The 18,388-nt window shown below is 44.2% G+C and overlaps 1 protein-coding gene across 2 annotated transcripts in view; it reads left to right on the top strand.

Annotated features, from left to right (window-relative positions):
- Positions 1 to 18,388, top strand: part of Scn8a (sodium voltage-gated channel alpha subunit 8) — a 177,063-nt gene that overhangs the window by 119,736 nt on the left and 38,939 nt on the right. For both annotated transcript variants that reach the window (XM_075960706.1, XM_075960707.1), the window contains exons 13-15: positions 5,621 to 5,753; positions 11,513 to 11,751; positions 16,482 to 16,655. In XM_075960706.1, the coding sequence (XP_075816821.1) occupies positions 5,621 to 5,753; positions 11,513 to 11,751; positions 16,482 to 16,655 (546 nt within the window). The remainder of the gene's footprint in view (positions 1 to 5,620; positions 5,754 to 11,512; positions 11,752 to 16,481; positions 16,656 to 18,388) is intronic.

Raw genomic sequence — 18,388 nt, forward strand, 5'->3', positions numbered from 1 at the left:
TAGTGTCTTTGTGGGAAGGACTCAGTTCAGGAGGCTGTACATCAGTAGCCAAGCACCCTGATAGACCCTGCATTTGGGTTAGAAGAGATGGAACTAACTTATCCTGAGTTTAGGTGATCCACTCCCCCCCACCATTTCATTTTTTAGCATCTGAGTAATATTCTAGTGTGTTGGTGTTCCACATTTTCTTTATCCACTTATCTGCTAATAGTCTGCTTCCAGTGTCTGACTGTTAAGAATAGAGCAGCAGTGAGCAGTGCCACACAGGTGTCTCTGTGGTGGGATGTTGTGGTGATTTGAATGTAATTGAACCACATGATCTCACAGGGAGGTATGGACTTGGAGTAGGTGTGCCCTTGTTGGAGGAAGTGTGGCCCTGTGGGGCTGTGCTTTGAGGTCTCTTGATCAAGCTTCCCACAGTGAGTCTGTCAATCAGCTTCTGCTGCCTTCTGGTCAAGATGCAACCAGCACCACATCTGCTTGCACACTACCATGCTCCCTGTCATAATGATAATGGACTGAACCTCTGAAACTGGAAACGAGCCATCCCCATTAAATGTTTCTTTATAAGAGTTGCCATGGTCACAGTGTCTCTTCACGGCAATAAAAGCCCTACCTAAGACAGATGCAGAGGCTTTTAGGTATATGCCTGAGTGGAGTAGCTGGGTCTTGGAGTAGATCTAGTCCCAGCTTTCTGAGGATCCACCACATTGCTTTCTGTAGCAGCTGAACAAGTTTGCAGTCCCCCCAGCCATGGATGAGTGTTCCCTTACTCCACATCCTTACCAGCATGTTATTTATTGATCTCAGCCTCTCTGACAGGTGTAAGATGAAATCTGAAAGTGGTTTTGATTTGCATTTTCCTGATGACTAAGGATGTCGAACATCTCCTCCAGTGTTTCTTCTTTTGAGAACACTGTTTAGCTCTATTTTTAATTGGGTTGTTTTCTTGATATCCAGTTTTTCTTAGTTCTTTAGTTGGTTAAATCCAAAGCAAAAAACAAAGGGACTTTTCCTATTCTGCAGCCTGCCACTTTGTCAGAATGATGGTGTCCTCTGCCATGCAGAAGCTTTTCAGTTCGTGAGGTTCTGTTTATTATTTGTTGTTCTTAGTGCCTGTGCTATCAGTGTTCCGAAAGCCTTTCCTGTGCAGTGAGTTCAAGACTGTTCACTACTTTCTCCGCTGTCAGATTCAGTGTATCTGGCCTTAGACTGAGGTCTCTGGTCTCCTTCTCTTGTCTTATTGCTCTAGTTAAGACTTCAAGTTCTATAATCGAATAGGTATGGGGAGAGTGAGCGCCTTGTCTTGCTTCTATTTTAGTGGAAATACTTTGAGGTTTTCTCCATTTAGGTTGATATCAACTGTGGGTTTGCTGTAAATTAACTTTATTATGTTGAAGTATGTCCCCTGTATCTCTGATCTCTCTAGAACTTTTTATCATGAATGAGTGCTAGATTTTGTCAAAGGCCTTTTCTACATCTAATGAGATGAGCATGTGGTTTTTGTCTTTCAGTCTATGTGGTAAATTACATTTATCAATTTATTTATGTTGAACCATCCTGCATTTGGGGATAAAGCCTACTTGGTCATGGTAAATGATCTCTTTGATATATTCTTGTGTTTGGTTTCCAAGTATTTTATTGAGAATTTTTGTATCTATGTTCATAAGGGAAATTGGCCTGTAATTCCCTTTCTAAGTTAGGTCTTTATGTGTTTTAGGTATCAAGATAACTATGGCCTTGTAAAAAAGAACTGGGCAGTGTTCCTTCTGTTTCTCTTTTGTGGATTAATTTGAGTAGTGTTGGCATTAACGCTTCTTTGAAAGTCTGGTTGAATTCTGCGCTAAAATCATTTGGCCCTGGGCTTTTATCTATTTGGGAGACTTTTAATGACTACTTCTATTTCACTGGGGTTGTACGTCTCTTTAAATTTCTTCTCTGATTTTGATTCAACTTTAGTAGGTGGTATATATCAAGAAAATTATCCATTTCTTTCAGATTTTCTAATTTGGTAGAGTATAGTTTTTTAAAGTTTGTTCTCATGATTCTCTGGATTTCCCCTTTTTGTCTGATCTTCTTCCATCTTTTAGTTAATTTCACTAAGAGTTTGTCAACTTAAAGAACCAATTTTTTGTTTCATTGATTTTTGTCTGTTTTTATTGATTTCATCACTGAGTTTATTTCTTGCTATCTACTCCTTTTGGGCATTATTTCTTTGGTTTGTTCTAGAGTATTCAGGTGTACTGTTAAGTTACTAATACAAGATCTCTCCAATTTTTTATGTCGATATAGCTCTGTGAACTTGTGTCTTAGACTGCCTTTCTCATGGCACATAGGTTTGGGCATGCTGTGTATTCATTTCCATTAAATTCTAAAAAGTGTTTAATTCTTCCTTAATTTCTGCCTTGGCCCATTTTTCATCCAGTAGAGAGTTGTTCAATTTCCAGTGAGTTTATAAACTAACTTTCTTTTGTTTCTTTTGTTGTTGGTATCCAGCTTTAATCCATGGTGGTCTGATAGGTAGGATGCAGGGGGTTCTTTCATTTTTCTTGTATCTGTTGAGACGACTTGCTTTATGTTCAAGTATGTGGTCAGTTTTGAATAAAGCTCTATAAGGTTCTTGTGTTTGGTGTCTAAATGTTCAGACTTGCAATACCCTCTTGGTAGATTTTTTTCCCTCTGATGAGTACATAGTCTCCTCCCCTCTCTCTGTAGATTAGTTTTGGTTTGAAGTCTATTCTGTCAGATACTAAATTGACCACACTGGCTTGATTCTTCTGCCCATTTGCTTGGGATATCTTTTTCTGTCCTTGTAAGGTGAGCCTGTCCTTGATGTTGAGGTGTGTTTTCTTGGGTGCAGCTGAAAGATGGAGCCTGTTTTCACATCCATTCTGCGCCTTTTTATTGGGGAAGTGATGTTAAAGGTTATCAGAGAACAGTTTGGTTAACTGTTGTGGTTGGGGGTTTCCTGCCACTCTTTTGACTTGCTGGTCAGAGATTATTTATTCCTTTTGTTTTGTTGAGGGTGATCAACATTTTCAGGCTGAAGTTTTTCTTCTGGGGCCTTCTGTGGACTACATACTGCTTAAATTTGGATTTATTGTACAATGTCTTTCTTTGTCCATCTATTATGATTAGAAGTCTCTCAAACAATTAAACCCAGTTGCTGGTCCCTCTACCCTCTCTCTGACCTCCTTATATTTGCCATAAGAAGACAGGAATAATAGTGATTCAGACTTAATAAGTTTGAAGATCAACTTTTTTGTGGTTTATGTGGAGATTTTTTTTTAAACAACAGCTAGGATTGGGAGTGAAGAAGCCATAGCCTGAGTCCAGTCCCCAGCACTGCAGAGGCAAGAATGTGGGCCTCCTAGGAAGGCCTCCTACATGATGACCTAGTAAGCTCACTTGATCTTGTAGATCCTTCTTTCACTAATTTTGGTTTTTATATTATATCTTATTTTATACAGATGCAGGAAAAAGATAGTAAGATATCAAAGTCATTATATGTAGTTTCCCATTCCTTAGTCGTCATCCTTTGGAGGGGAACATTCTGGAAACCCTCTGCCATTATACACTGTACATTGATTGAAGGTTGACTCAGTACAATCCAGAGTCAACCCAATGGCAGAAGTGTCTAATACATAGAGCCTTTGTGTGTTTGTTTTTACATGATTATCACTTTTCCAGTGTAGTAGATTAATCTGATTTATTAAATGTTCTATCAGAATGAAAACTAGCAAAAAGTGGCTTCTCAGAGAAATGTCTGTTTATCTGAGATAGCAGTTAAGTTGTTCTTGCACATACAGATGTCTTTATAGTACTACAGTTAGGAATCCCAAGGAAAGCAGCTCTCTCTCCTCTCCATTTCTTCTTTACTTTTGCTACATAAACACCCGCGTGAACCAAATGTGTTGTCAGTAGGACAGTGTGAGTAAACACTTTGATGAGATAAATTTTGTCCTTCAGATCTAAGTATAAGGACAGAGGGGTTTTGAGTTGCTCCTCAGAAGTGTTTTATTTCCAAGACAACCAAGGTCATTTTGGAGCTGATGCGGCATGCTTCTCTCGTCTCTACAAACATGTCTTTTCCTGTGGTGGAGATGGTGACTGTCTACCCAAACCACCAAGGAGCAGAAAGTGGCATAATACAGGGGACGGCATGGTTACTAAAGAGGTGGTTTTTAAACCATCTGTGAAGACTGATCTGATGTCGAATAGTCACAAAGAGCATAGTCCAGGGGCAGTAAGGAACAGAGACCCACCTGCCTCTGCCACCGAGTACTGGGATTAAAACCATGCACCACCATACCAGCATAAAAGTGAGATTTTTCTTTAATTTCCCATTTTTAAATGTCCAGATAAGCATATGGTGCAATATACTTAAGATCAGTCTTATCACACTTTCTTCTGTAGCTTGGAGCCAGGCTGATGTATAGTCACCATTTGGAAGGGGCAGGGAGTGACGCTCCTCCAGGCAGAAGCAGCATCCGAGGATCTCAGCCTCCTAAGTTCTGGGCAGGGTGAATTTTACTTTGTCAAGAAAACAACTCCAGCTGAATGCTATGGCTGTGAGAGGAGGCCAGCCTGGTTGTCAGGCCCAGGCTGTAGTCTGCCTGCTTTATGCTTACCCAGAGAAGGTACTCAGGGCCTAGCCAGATTCTTGGTTCATTGAAGACTTGACTAAATTCAAATGACTTGGTCTCATCCACAGAACTTAAAAGGATCCATGGCCAACTTATTACATTCTCTTTCTTAAAGTGAGTAGGATTATAGGGCCAAGTTTTTTTATTTCATTTTGTTTTAAATGTCTTAGGGAGCAGGACCTAAATCCTATCAGAAAGTGGTTGGCTACTCTCAGGATATCTTGCCAGACCAGTTTTACTGCAGTTCTCAGGGCCAGACCGAATCCCAACCAGAGAGGAGGGTGTGAAGTCGCCCTGGCTGAGGAGCTGTTGGCAAGTGTATCTGCTGGAGAGGAAGGAGGGCACAAAGTCCGGTGGGCAGGGAAGGGGGTGAGTGGACCTGGGGATGTTGGCAAAGGGGGTCTGTTAACTATGGTTTCTGTCCTGCCCGGTTCCCACAGTCATTAAGTCCCAAAGAACTCACACAGAGGTCTACATTAATCATAAACTGATTGGCCTATTAGCTCAGACTTCTTATTAACTCTTATAACTTATATTAGCCTATTATTCTTATCTGTGTTAGCCACATGGCTCAGTACAATTTTAAGCATAGTCACATCTTGCTTCTTCTGTGTCTGGACAGGACTGCAGAGGGAGCTTCCCTCTCCCCAGAATTCTCCTGTTCTCAATGACCCACCTCTACTTCCTGTCTGGTTGTCCAGCCTATACTTCCTGCCTGGCTACTGGCCAATAAGCATTTATTTAAAACATAATTGACAGAATATAGGCAGTTGTCCTGCACCAGGAGTCCACATAATCAAAACACATATGGAATTCTCAAAGAACTAATAAAAAGTTTTAAAGACTCTAAGAAAGCAGTGCAGATCTTAAGGCCTTGCTCACACTCTGGACTGATGATCTAGTGGGGCCCAAGCCTGTGTTCACCAAATTTTACTCACCCTATTTGCTTTACGGTATTTATTTATTTTTTTCAGGCAACAACTGAGGTGGAAATCAAGAAGAAAGGCCCTGGATCTCTCTTGGTCTCCATGGACCAGCTCGCCTCCTACGGACGGAAGGACAGAATCAATAGCATAATGAGTGTCGTCACAAATACGCTAGTGGAAGGTTAGCAGAGCAGCTGATCTGTGAGTGTGTAATGTGTGTGGGAATAAAACCCTGCCCCTGGATCTGCATTTAAAACTCTGTGAGCCTTTGGAATAGATCTTATCAAATATAGAAACCAGGGTCACAAACTGTCTTCCCAAAGCTGTATTCAGAGAATCAAGTAAAGACCTAAGATCCTGCCAGCATCCTACACTGACAGGCAGGGAGGACTTCAGATAAGGGCTGCAGGATCTCACTGGCTCCAGTGAAACCATCGTGGGTAGACGCTGTGAGACTTCACGGCATGTGGGTAGGGGTCCCTTCCTGACCTCACCTCACAACCATGTTTTCTGAAAGAGCATATTCCTGATTCTGCCACTCTCCAGACACCCCACACATCCACAAAAAATGTGATATGTCACTAGATAAGCCCAAACCAGACTAAGTGCCACAGGGACAGAGCGGCCACTTTCAAATCCTGACGCATCTGCAGTGGTGTTGCTGTGCTGACTTCTTCGGGCTACATGTTTCTCCCTGACACGGCTTGGCATGCCATGGAACTGCTGAGAATTTTCCTTCAGGCCATGTTACCCCTGGCAACTACCACCCTCTGCACAGTCCTGGTGTAGATCCCAGGCTCCTCGTGGATCCCTCACATGGGATTCCTATTGGTTTTGTTTGATGGTCTCCATCTGGTGCTGGTTTAGCTTCACATAACTGTTTTAACTGTTCTCAGAGTACACACAGCTCTGCCTCAGCACTAACCATGTCCCTGAGGTGGTGGCCCTTAGGAGTATCCTGCTAGCCACAGGATGCATTATTTGTGTGTGTGTGTGTGTGTGTGTGTGTGTGTGTGTGTGTGTGTGTGTGTGTGTGTGTGTGTTGGGGTGCTACAGAAAGAGAATGCCTAAGAAACCCCTGGAGGAGTATTGGTACCCAGACAAAGAATGAGATGCGCCATAACTGGGCTTGAGAGCGTGCCAGTTCATGTGTCTAATTTTTAAAAATTGAGCAACTTCCTTCAGCCTGAACAACCACTGTTCATTCTAGTTTTCTCTTCCTGTCGTGGTCAGTGTGTGGTAGAGTGTCTTCAAGCTTGTGTCTTGATGTTTCAGGGAAATTACTGCAGACTGTAAGAATTCCAAGTTGAGAAACACTAGCTTGAAAACTTTGGCTAATTTTATTATTCACTTAGAGACCAAGACAGGATCTTTCCAAGTGTATAAGAACAAGAACAACTCTAGCAGATACATTCCTTATTGGCAGGGATGTCGGAACAAGAGAACTATCTATCCGGAGCAGCGATTACCGATTGCTCATTACAGTGGCCTGGCCCAGGGTGATATACTGGGCTTCACTGTGCTAGGGGTCGCTTCTGGAGCCGTAGCTGAACATAAGCCATAGGGCATTTGCACTTTATAAACTGACCTTGTCTCGCTCCATTCTCATCTACACATTCCTACTTCCCACTAGCCACACATTTTTTAAAAAAAAAGATTGAAGCATCGCTCAGGGGATGGAGGTGGCTGTAGTTGTGGTTGTAACCATTCTGGTACCTCTGGTAGGTCCAACTGTTCCCATAGGTGTCGTACCATCCTACCCCAGATACCCCTCCTGTCCTCCCTTGTCTTGACTTCTTTGATTGAGACTGATGAGCGGAACTGTGTGGCTAGAGGAGACTGAGACATTAACAAAGACCCACTGGTTTTAACCACTGACTTTGCTGTATTTACTGCTCCATTAAAAGCATTAAATGAAATTAATTAATGAAATTAATTAAATGAAATAATTAAATAAAAGCATAAAAGCATTAAATTCCTGCTTGCAGACTTATAATTGGGAATCTCTGATATTATCTTAATCCAAATATTTAAGTAATTGCTTTTGAACCAATGAAACAGACTCTTGCCTATCTAAAGACTTAGATACTATCATGGACAATTCTAGAACCCTGTGCTTGAGGAGAAAAGTCCCTCTGCCCTCTCTCACTATTCTACTGCAAACTCACTCAGCAGAGCAGTGTTTCAGGGCTGGTCAGATATAGGCAGGCTAATGCAGTCTCACTTTTCCGCGGCAGTAGAGCTGAGGGAGGAGAGACGTTGGGGAAGGGGAGAGGAGCGTTAGTGATGGTGCGTGGAGCAGTGCTGACTCCCTGGAGCTGGCCACAGGCATCACTGCCCTTCAGCCGTCCAGCTAGCCAGCGCTCTTAGTGTCTGCTATCACCTCCTCTGCTCAGCAAAAAGTGCGGAGGTGGTGGGGACTCTTTCCCCCTGGAAGTTGTTGAGTTGAGTCGAGGAGACTCTTGCCGTAAGCCTGGTCCTCACGCCTCCATCTTGGTGAACTTAGAGGTGCACCGTGAAAAGAGATCCAGAAGTCCTAGGACTGAGACATGTGGGTAACCCCTCCAGAATACCCAGAAACAATGTAGGAGAAACCCCACAAACCTTCAAACACGTCACTCCCTTATCTGAGCTTGTTCCCCCAACAAGTACTTCACCTTGGAGGCTTGTGGAGCCTGATCAGTAACAGCAAAGTCCCCATGAAAACACCAGGTACAGTGTGTATATGCCGTTCCTGTCACTTGGGAAGCTGAGGCTGGAAGATCCAGTGAACCTATGAGGCGGCATAATGAGACCCTGATTCATTCGTGAATAAATAAATAAATAAATAAACAAATATTTAATAACAACAACAAAAGCTAAAAGGAAACTTACCAAGCCTCTGCCTTGAGGCAAGGCTCTTCTCTGCCTCCCACACTCATTGTACTCTCTGGAGCTGATCACAGAGGCTCGCCCCAGCTCTGCGGATCTTCTGGGGGACCCGGAGGGTAGAGAACCCCCTTGATCTCTGCTAAGACTTGGAGCCTAGTGCAATATAAAGTGTGGCAATTGTGTCATCTCTCAAATGTGAGCAGTCAGGGCTTCCTCTTCCACCACAGAGCCACCGAGCTGCAGACATTTGGAGAAGAGAGGAGATAAAAAAGGAACAGAACCAAACTTCCAAATATGTACCACAAGAATTTATGGAAATAAGAGAACCTTTTCATTTTCTTTTTTGGGGAAGAAAACTAAATTTACCTTGGGAAAGGAGGGAGTTCTGTGAGAGAGAAGCTGAAGCAAATTCTCCTCACAGACTTCTTTTCCCACGCAAACTCCCACGTGGCTCTCACTGAGGCCCTTCAATCCGAAAACCAAGGCAACCATTTTCTTAGCAACGAGGGAGCCAGTCAGATATCCACCCTAGGTAGCTAAGATACAGCCACCGTCCTGGACCACAGCCCATGGCTGGGGAATGACGGGAGGAGTGGGAGGCAGCAGCCATCTTCTTGGGAAACACTGGAAAGTTTTGTTTTGTTTATTTGATTGTTGGTGGGTTTTGTTTTTAAAATTGGGGACTTACCATGCAGCACTAGTTAGCCTAGTCCTTGTTACGTAGCCCAGGCTGGCTCGAATTTGTGGCAGTCTTTCTTTCTTTTGTAGCTGCAGGCTAAGTAGCTCCCTGCCTTAGCTGCCCAATCATTCTTTTTAATTTTGGCTTCCTAAACAGTCTGAGAGACCATGTTGTCAGTGTCTTTTCAGTGCCGAGAGTCTCCCAGGTCTGGGAACCTCCGGAAGGAGGGCATCCATGTGTCTGTGTCTGGGGAGGTCTCCTGGGAAGGAGGACATCTCTTGGGCTGGCCTCAAGCTCCTGCTCTCACTTCAGCCAGAGTAATTCTTGGTTCACCTCCGTTGTGTGTGGGCCACATGAAGTGTTAGAAAACCTAGATTCTTCTTTTGGAGAGAGGGCATTAGACAAAGTAAGGGTAAGAGAAAGAAAGACAGTACAAGGGGATGGAGAGAAAAACTGCGGGACGAGAAAGCAAGCGTGAGCGCAGGAAAGGGCAGGAGAGTGGCAGAGGGGACATGGGGGTGCATCCTGTGTGGCTACCTCAGCTGTGAGCTGCACCCTCACTGAAGGTGGGGGCACTGGCCTGTACTCTGAAAACATAGTACATACATGTATGGCGGGCAGCCAGCAATACCTTTTCTGCTGATGGAGACAGCATTTCTGCCAGATACACTATCCAGGGTGCTCACCATGAGCTAGGGTGTTCTGAGACACTTGGTAGATATTTTAGCTTGCTTAATCCTTTGCGTGTATGCGTGTGCATGTGTATGTGTTAGTATAAGTGTGTGCAGGTACACATTTGTGCACATGTGCATGGATACCAGTGATCAGGAGGCTACGCTGGCACCAGTGAGCTCCAGGGATCTGCCCATCTCTGTCCTGGGGTCACACACATGCACTGGGGTTACACACGTGTTCTGGGGTTACACACGTGCACTGGGGTCACACATGTTCTGGGGTTACACACGTGCACTGGGGTCACACGTGCACTGGGGTTACACACGTATTCTGGGGTTACACACGTGCACTGGGGTCACACACGTGCACTGGGGTCACACACATATTTTGGGGTTATACACGTGCACTGGGATCACACGTGCACTGGGGTCACACACGTGTTCTGGGGTCACACACGTGCACTGGGGTCACACACGTGTTCTGGGGTCACACACGTGCTCTGGGGTCACACACGTGCACTGGGGTTACACACGTATTCTGGGGTTACACACGTGCACTGGGGTCACACACGTGCACTGGGGTCACACACGTGCACTGGGGTCACACACGTGTTCTGGGGTTACACACGTGCACCGGGGTCACACACGTGTTCTGGGGTTACACATGTGCACTGGGGTCACACACGTGCACTGCTATGCTCAGTCCTTACTTGAGTGCTAGGGATCTGAGCCCCATTCTCATGCTTATACAGTAAGCATTTTACTGACTGAGTCATCTCTCCCAGCTTGTTTCATTTTCACCAAAATAAATGAGTTAATTAATTAAAAATTTAAAAATGGCTCAACTTTTTCATGGTCCCATAATTGTTGGTAAGTGTCTTGCCTAGTATTTGGGCCCAGGCATTCCTGGCCTCAGTGTTTATACTTTCGTTGGCTGCTCTGACGAAAACAGAATGACACGCTGTAGAACACAGACCTTCGTGAATCCCAGGATTCCCTTTGTGCCAGGCTCTGCACTTACTGCCTTGCAGGCAGCATCTCTAACTCTTAACTGTGTGGATGTGCCCTTGTCTGACGAGCTTGGCAGCTCACTTCCTGCTCGGACCTGTAACGTCGCTGCTAAGTCCTAGAGGTCCCATCTCTAGATCATCCAGCTCGTGCGCACTGAACTAACTGAAGTGGGAGGTTAGACCTAGGCAACCAGGATCTGTCCTATACCCAGCATCAAGCTGTGTGTAGAACTAGATCATTGCTGATAGGGAAGGGACTTGCCGTTCTCCCTTACTGTGAAGGAAGCCTGAGGATCAACAGTAGGCACCCTCCAGTCACACCACCAATAGTGACAACCACCTAAGTAGAAGAAGATACCGTGTGTCCTGTTTTCTCTCTGTGCCGGTGGTTCTCAACCTTCCTAATGCTGCAGCCCTTTAATACAGTTCCTCATGTTGTGCTGACCCCAAGCCGTAAAATTAATTTCGCTGCTACTTGATAACTACTTTTGCTACTGTTTGAATTGTAATGTAAATATCTGTGTTTTCTGATGGTCTTAGGTGACTTCTGTGAAAGAGTCATCCAACACTCCCCCATAGGTTGAGAACCACTTCTCTCTCTCTCTCTCTCTCTCTCTCTCTCTCTCTCTCTCTCTCTCTCTCTCTCTCTCTCTCTCTCTCGTGTGTGTCTGTACTGAGAGCTCTCTTTCTTCTTTGCTTACTCCAGAGCTGGAAGAGTCTCAGAGGAAATGCCCACCATGCTGGTATAAGTTTGCCAACACTTTCCTCATCTGGGAGTGTCACCCCTACTGGATAAAACTGAAAGAGATTGTGAACTTGATCGTCATGGACCCCTTTGTGGACTTAGCCATCACCATCTGCATTGTTCTGAATACGCTGTTTATGGCAATGGAGCATCATCCCATGACACCACAATTCGAGCACGTCTTGGCCGTAGGAAATCTGGTAAGATGGAGCAGGATCTCCTGATGCAACGACTTGAGCATGGTTTGGCCGTGGGCCTTCTTTTTCCGACTTGGGAAGCTGGAATTCAGTTAACAAGAAAGTGATGGTTAGCTGGAGGTGAGCGTATCTGTGTGGTGCCAACGGCTGGGGCGGCATCCCTTGCTGTGCCCCATGCAGAGCTTTGAGGCCATCACTTAGAGCTGTTGGCAGGAAACCAAGAGCAGTCCGAGCCAAGCATTTCTGGATTATTTTTTCTTGCCCCTTTCTTGTTCTGTTTCTCATGTTGATCCCTGCAATGCTTAAAAAAAAAACCACTTCCTCTTGTGCCTTAGGTAACAGTAACCTAAAATGGGGGGGGGGGGGTTGTAGTGCATAGAGCACCCTACACTGCTTGCACTGTGGGATCTTACCTCAAAACTTTCAATTCCAAACTGCCTCCCCTCCAATCCAACTTGTGGGCCATCATCCAGTTTCTGCTGTTAACTTACCTCTGCCAAATGTCTTGTAATGTTAAGTCATATATTTATTTAGTTATATTATTTAGAAGGTAAAAATACGAAGCTTTAAAACAACAAGAAGGGGGGCTGGAGAGATGGCTCAGTGGTTAAGAGCATTGCCTGCTCTTCCAAAGGTCCTGAGTTCAATTCCCGGCAACCACATGGTGGCTCACAACCATCTGGAATGAGGTCTGATGCCCTCTTCTGGCCTGCAGACATACACACAGACAGAATATTGTATACATAATAAATAAATAAATATAAAAAAAATCCTTGATTACATTTAAAAAAAATAAAATAAAAAAAATAAAACAACAAGAAGTTAACATTTGAGATTATCTGTTTTCCTAGTAAAAGTGAAAATTGTTGCGTTCTAGTAGTAAAGAGTTGAAAGTAGTCCTCCCGCTCAACTGGGCCCTGCCCTTCTTTAGGAGTGCATCACGGGTGGGTCCCCAACCAGCTCCGTGGCTAACCTCATTCAGCGTGGGGACTGCCCAGTGTTCCCTACACTCATGTTCTCCTCTTGTACAAGCTCACATACACAATCCCACACACATGGGATTTCCACCTTCAACCCTCACACACTGTTATTTTAATACCATGTTTAGTTCCCATCCTGAAAATACACTTTTGCCCAGAGCAGGCCTCATCTTTCCTCCCCCTCTCCCTCCTCCTCCTCTTTCTCCTCCTCCTTCTTCTCCTCCTCCTCCTTCTCCTCCTCTTCCTTTTCTTCCTCTTTTTCCTTCTCTCCTTCTTCCTTTTCTTTCTCCTCCTTCTCTTCCTCCTGTTCCTACTTCTCTTCTTCCTCTTCCTCCTTTTTTTTTCCTTTTCTGCCTCTTCCTCTTTTTTTAACTTTTCCTCTTTGCAGATTACAGGCCAGTTTTTAGAACTCCCTCAGTCCGTGTCTGATGCTTATGTGGCCCCACGGGGCAGTATGGTTTGGTGCAGTATCGGTAGGCTGTGTGGTGCTCATTGCCACCACCAAGCACAGCTTCCATTTGTCTCCATTTCCATTCCATCCTCATTCAGTCACTTGGCTTCTCTCTGTGCAGTCATTCCTCTCCATTTATAATTAATAAACACTTGTGAGGGAAACACTGTTGAATTATCTAAATTTCCTGCTCACTTGACTTTTGACCCATCCCTCTATATCAAGATGGACTCCTGCTTCTCACTTTTATCCCCTGGATTACAGTGCACTACCATCATTGACTTTGATGTTTACCCCATCCCTGACTAACTATTAGGAAGCCCTTCAACATGGTTTCTGTGTCCTTTTTTGTTTGTTTGTTTTGTTTTGTTTTGTTTTGTTGTTGTTGTTGTTGTTGTTGTTGGTTTTCGAGACAGGGTTTCTCTGTGGTTTTGGAGCCTGTCCTGGGATTAGCTCTTGTAGACCAGGCTGGTCTCGAACTCACAGAGATCTGCCTGCCTCTGCCTCCCAAGTGCTGGGATTAAAGGCGTGTGCCACCACCGCCCGGCTTTCTGTGTCCTTTTGATATATTCTAGTTTCTTCCATGCTTTCTGGTACTCCCCCCAAACAATTCAGGTTAATTTTGCATTTTTTTCTGCTCCAGGATAGAATAGGACATTCTTGAGAAGCCCTAATTGTTTAAGTGACTATAGTGTTGTGAAACCAAGACTGGCCACTGAGTGTGTTTATTAGAGCAACAAGCAACAAGCAACCTGCTTGGTAGAAGCCAAGCCACTCAGAACAAACTCATTCTCCACAGTGACAACCACAGAGGGCTCTGTCATTTCCAGTCTACTCCAACACCCTAGCATTCTTTCTGTTTCCTTACTTCGTACCTTCGAAACTCCCCGCCATAGACTTATGTAATCTCAAAGCCATTGTTGCCTGCCAGGATGTAGACACCCAGGTTTAGTTCCAGTAGCCTCTGCTGGGTGCCCTCAGCACACACAAGTGGTACCTCCACCCCTTTAGCATCCGAACCACTGCTCTCCATGTGAAAGTCCTTCATGCTTCCAAGACTCTGGCCACTTGCACAGGGCACCCACACACCTTTATTTTGTATGCCCTCCTTGACTCTTGAAGAACCATGCGAGGCTGTCTGGACATACTTCTTCCCCTGCACAGGTTGTCTTTAGAATGGAAGCTCTCTTCATCCTGCCTGGACTATCCGTAACTCCCGCGTGCTCACTTTTACCTGGCTCAAATCACATCCTTGCCTCCCGTTCTCTCAGCTTGGGCCACTTCTCTTTGAGGGCCCTGTTCTTCCCACACTGGCCTTTGCTGCAGAGAGCGCTCCTCTTCATGTGTCCTCCTCCCCAAGGTGCTCTCGTCACCCTACTTAAGTTCCGACTCTGCCAGCCCCGCGTCACTGTTGGACCTCGGTGCCAGTGTAGCGTAGCCATCCAGGCAGTTCTCAGCCTACCTCTTGTAGCCCTCACAGGACTGGTCCTCCTTAGTGGAAGGAAGCCGCCCCCTGACTGGTAGCCAGTGCTGTTCATCTAATGGTTGTCGCATTCCTTCTGACTTCTGGCCCTGGGAAGCCCTCCGCAGAGGTTCCTGCTGCCCTGCTTTACTCAACAGCTGACTCCAGGCCCCTTCCTGTGGATTACTATGGTGTCAAGCCTATTGTTGCTTAAAAAGATCTCTGGGAAAATGTGGTAGTAAGAGTCACATATGTGGGCAGTCCGTCCTAAGGTATTATTCTTGTTACAGGCCCTGTCCCGTAATTTGACATTCTTCCAGCAGGTTACTTTCCTAAGGCCTGTGGGGTAGGGACAGCCCCAGGAAAAATAGTGTTCTCTTGGGCAGAAGCCAGGGCATAGGAACCTGGAGAGAAAGGTGTAGTTCTTGCATACAGTATGCTGCAAATGAATCGGACGTCATACTGAAAAGGTGAGGAGGAGGCACCAAAGTCTCCAACAGTGAGGAAATTCCTTGGGGAATGTTCCGTCCAGTGGAACAGAAGCAAGCAATCAAATGGACCGGGAAGACAGTAGTGCAGCGCAAAACAGAGTCACAATAGCTGTGAAAATTAGGGATTGTAACACATGTGCATTAAAATTAGGGATTGTAACACATGTGCATTAAAATTAGGGATTGTAACACATGTACATTAAAATTAGGGATTGTAACACATGTACAGTAAAATTAGGGATTGTAACACATGTACATTAAAATTGGGTATTGTAACACATGTACATTAAGATTAGGTATTGTAACAAACACATATATGTGCATTAAAATTAGGTATTGTAACAAACACATATATGTGCATTAAAATTAGGTATTGTAACAAACACATATATGTACATTAAAATTAGGTATTGTAACAAACACATATATGTGCATTAAAATTAGGTATTGTAACAAACACATATATGTACATTAAAATTAGGTATTGTAACAAGCGTTAAAAACTCAGAAAGAAAAAATATGGTGAGTTATGAGTAGGGAGACTGGATCTTTCTGGTTCTATACACTTTGGACAACATCCAGTTGCTTTAATGACTTAAACTGCAGCCTATGACTGGGTTTGGTAAGTTACAATAGCAAATCAAAAATGATAGGGTATATTATGAACCTAAACACTAAAAGTTTTTTTTACAAGTGTTAGTTACTTTCTTTAAAAAAAAAAAAAAAAGGATTTATTCCAGAAGAGGACACCAGACCTCATTACAGATGGTTGTGAGCCACCATGTGGTTGCTGGGAATTGAACTCAGGACCTTTGGAAGAGCAGGCAATGCTCTTAACCTCTGAGCCATCTCTCCAGCCCCATGTTACTCTCTTTTAATTGCTAAGTAGCCGTGTGTGTTTGCGGTCACAACTGTCATCTCAGTCCATGTGCACATTGGCCAGTTTACAGGTCTGCCACCTCTAACATTGACCTCTCTTTGTAACGACTCTCAGAGTCCTCTCTAACTACTTTGAAATGGAGATGCATCCCTGCTGATTGTAATTACTCCCATAGAAAATTAGACCACAAAATGCCTGCTAGTCTTTAAAAAGGGGTGGCCTTGTATCCTCTTCATACTGCTTAGGTTATTTCTTAACCACATGCTAAACGGTATGAACTGAGTGTTTCTGGCGGCCGAGATGGAAACAATGGGACTGAAAATGTCATTCAAACAAAAAGGAGACTGTCCTGTATCAGTGTGGGGTGTTGATGTCCAGCAGCGTAGAGGCCAAGGCTGGCTTTTGAGACTCGGGTGTGTCGTACTGAAGGAGATGATGAAGGTTTGTTGTTTGGTGCCCCTTCCTCCAGGTGTTCACTGGGATCTTCACGGCAGAGATGTTTCTGAAGCTCATAGCCATGGATCCCTACTACTATTTCCAAGAAGGCTGGAATATTTTTGACGGATTTATCGTCTCCCTCAGTTTGATGGAGCTGGGTCTCGCGGATGTGGAGGGGCTGTCAGTGCTGCGCTCCTTCCGATTGGTATTCCCGATTCCTCCAGTTTCTCTGCATGTCTCCTGTCGCACAGCTGACTATAGAAAGCACTCTAGCTAGCACAGGGCATCCCTGACGCGTGCCCTACCCCAGTGCAGCCGACCACTACATTCCCGAAAACTTTTCTGCTAACTACAGTATGGTGTGAAAAATAGGTTTTGGAATCAAAAAGCTAAAGAAATTAAGTTTTAGGGTTCCTCAGGAAATAATGGTTAGTTCAGCAGGGAAGGGAGTCCTGGGGCCTTCTGAGATCATTTGGTTGGCTACTACACTGTCTCTCTGTGTCTCCCCAGAGTAGAGAGAACCTATTTGTTCAAAGATTTTTTTTCATTTCTTCTGTACGGTAACACCTTCCAGAAATTGAAAAGAAAATAGTGTTTTATTAAATTATACTGAAATTAGTGGTTGAACTTAATTTTCCATGCTATTAGTGATTAATGTCATTTTTATGAACACATTTGTATAAGGAAATGATTAAATTGCTAAGTGATTCTGAAGAAGTTAATGAGATCTGCAGAGCAGTTGCAGACACAGGTGTGAGTGACACCTGGAGAAGATGTGTGGCTCACCTGTGCCCCTCTGTGCTGGATAGAGCTCATAGGATGGAGATTGCACTCGTGGACCCTCGCTGAAACGGCTGGCAGGATCCAGCCCATAGTTTGTTTGTTTGTTTGAGATTTGCTTATTTTTACTTTATGCATGTGGGTATTTTACCTGCATGTTTGTGCACTACATGCAGTGCCTGAGGAGACCAGAAGAGGGCACTAGATCCCTTTGGACTGGAGCTACAGGTGGTTGTGAGCCACCACATGGGTGCTGGGAATTGAACTTAGTTCCTCAGGGAAAACAATCAGTGCTCTCAACCCCTAAGCTATCTCTCCAGTGCCCTATAGTAGACTTAAAAACCAAACCTTATCTCAATTACAAGAGAAAGGATAGAGTGATAGAAAAACCTGAAGACTAATATTTTGAATAAATTAGAATCCAAGCAGGAAAAACAATACGAGTGGTCCAGAATGGCACACAGGTGAATCTCAAGCCTTCAGAGAAGGCCCACATTTCCAGTTGGCACAAATTACTGCTATTGACATCTACCAAGATGTCTATGTATTGTAACACGTGACATCTAATGCTGATATTATTATTATCATTCCCTTGGCCAACACACCATGGCTTCATGCATCGTAATTCTTAGTCTGTTTGCCAGGACCTTGTAATTATTACAGAGTATAAACACGTGTGATAGACAGACACCAAAACTTAGGTTTTCTGAATTAGTGACAGTGGTTGCCCCTTCCACAGATGTTGGCCATGTTTGCTCTGCCACTACTTGGGAGTTGTCATTTTCCACCAGTTATCCTGAATGCCTCACACTCTCATATCAGCCATTGGCCAGCTGTTGGCAAGCTGAAGGAATCCTTAGCATTTTCTAATGCTTGCTTTTTAGGGTAACAGAGGTACTATTTTACTGTCCTCACGGTTCCCTACAGATTATATACTTCTTGCTGATTTTTCTCTCTGAGAATTAAGGAACCAAAGCAGAAAGGACTCTGACTCAGAACAATATAAAGAGCCAGAGACAGGTCCTTGGGTCCTAGCTTTAAACTTTTCATTTAACTTCTAAAATTATCCAACTTTCTTTTATCCATACCTCAATTTAATCTCTTAGTCTGAGACATGGTTAGAAAGTCCTGAGAATTTCCTAAGGGTGACAAATTTAA

This window comes from Microtus pennsylvanicus, chromosome 2, assembly GCF_037038515.1.
Source record: "Microtus pennsylvanicus isolate mMicPen1 chromosome 2, mMicPen1.hap1, whole genome shotgun sequence".
In the NCBI taxonomy this organism is placed as follows: domain Eukaryota; kingdom Metazoa; phylum Chordata; class Mammalia; order Rodentia; family Cricetidae; genus Microtus; species Microtus pennsylvanicus.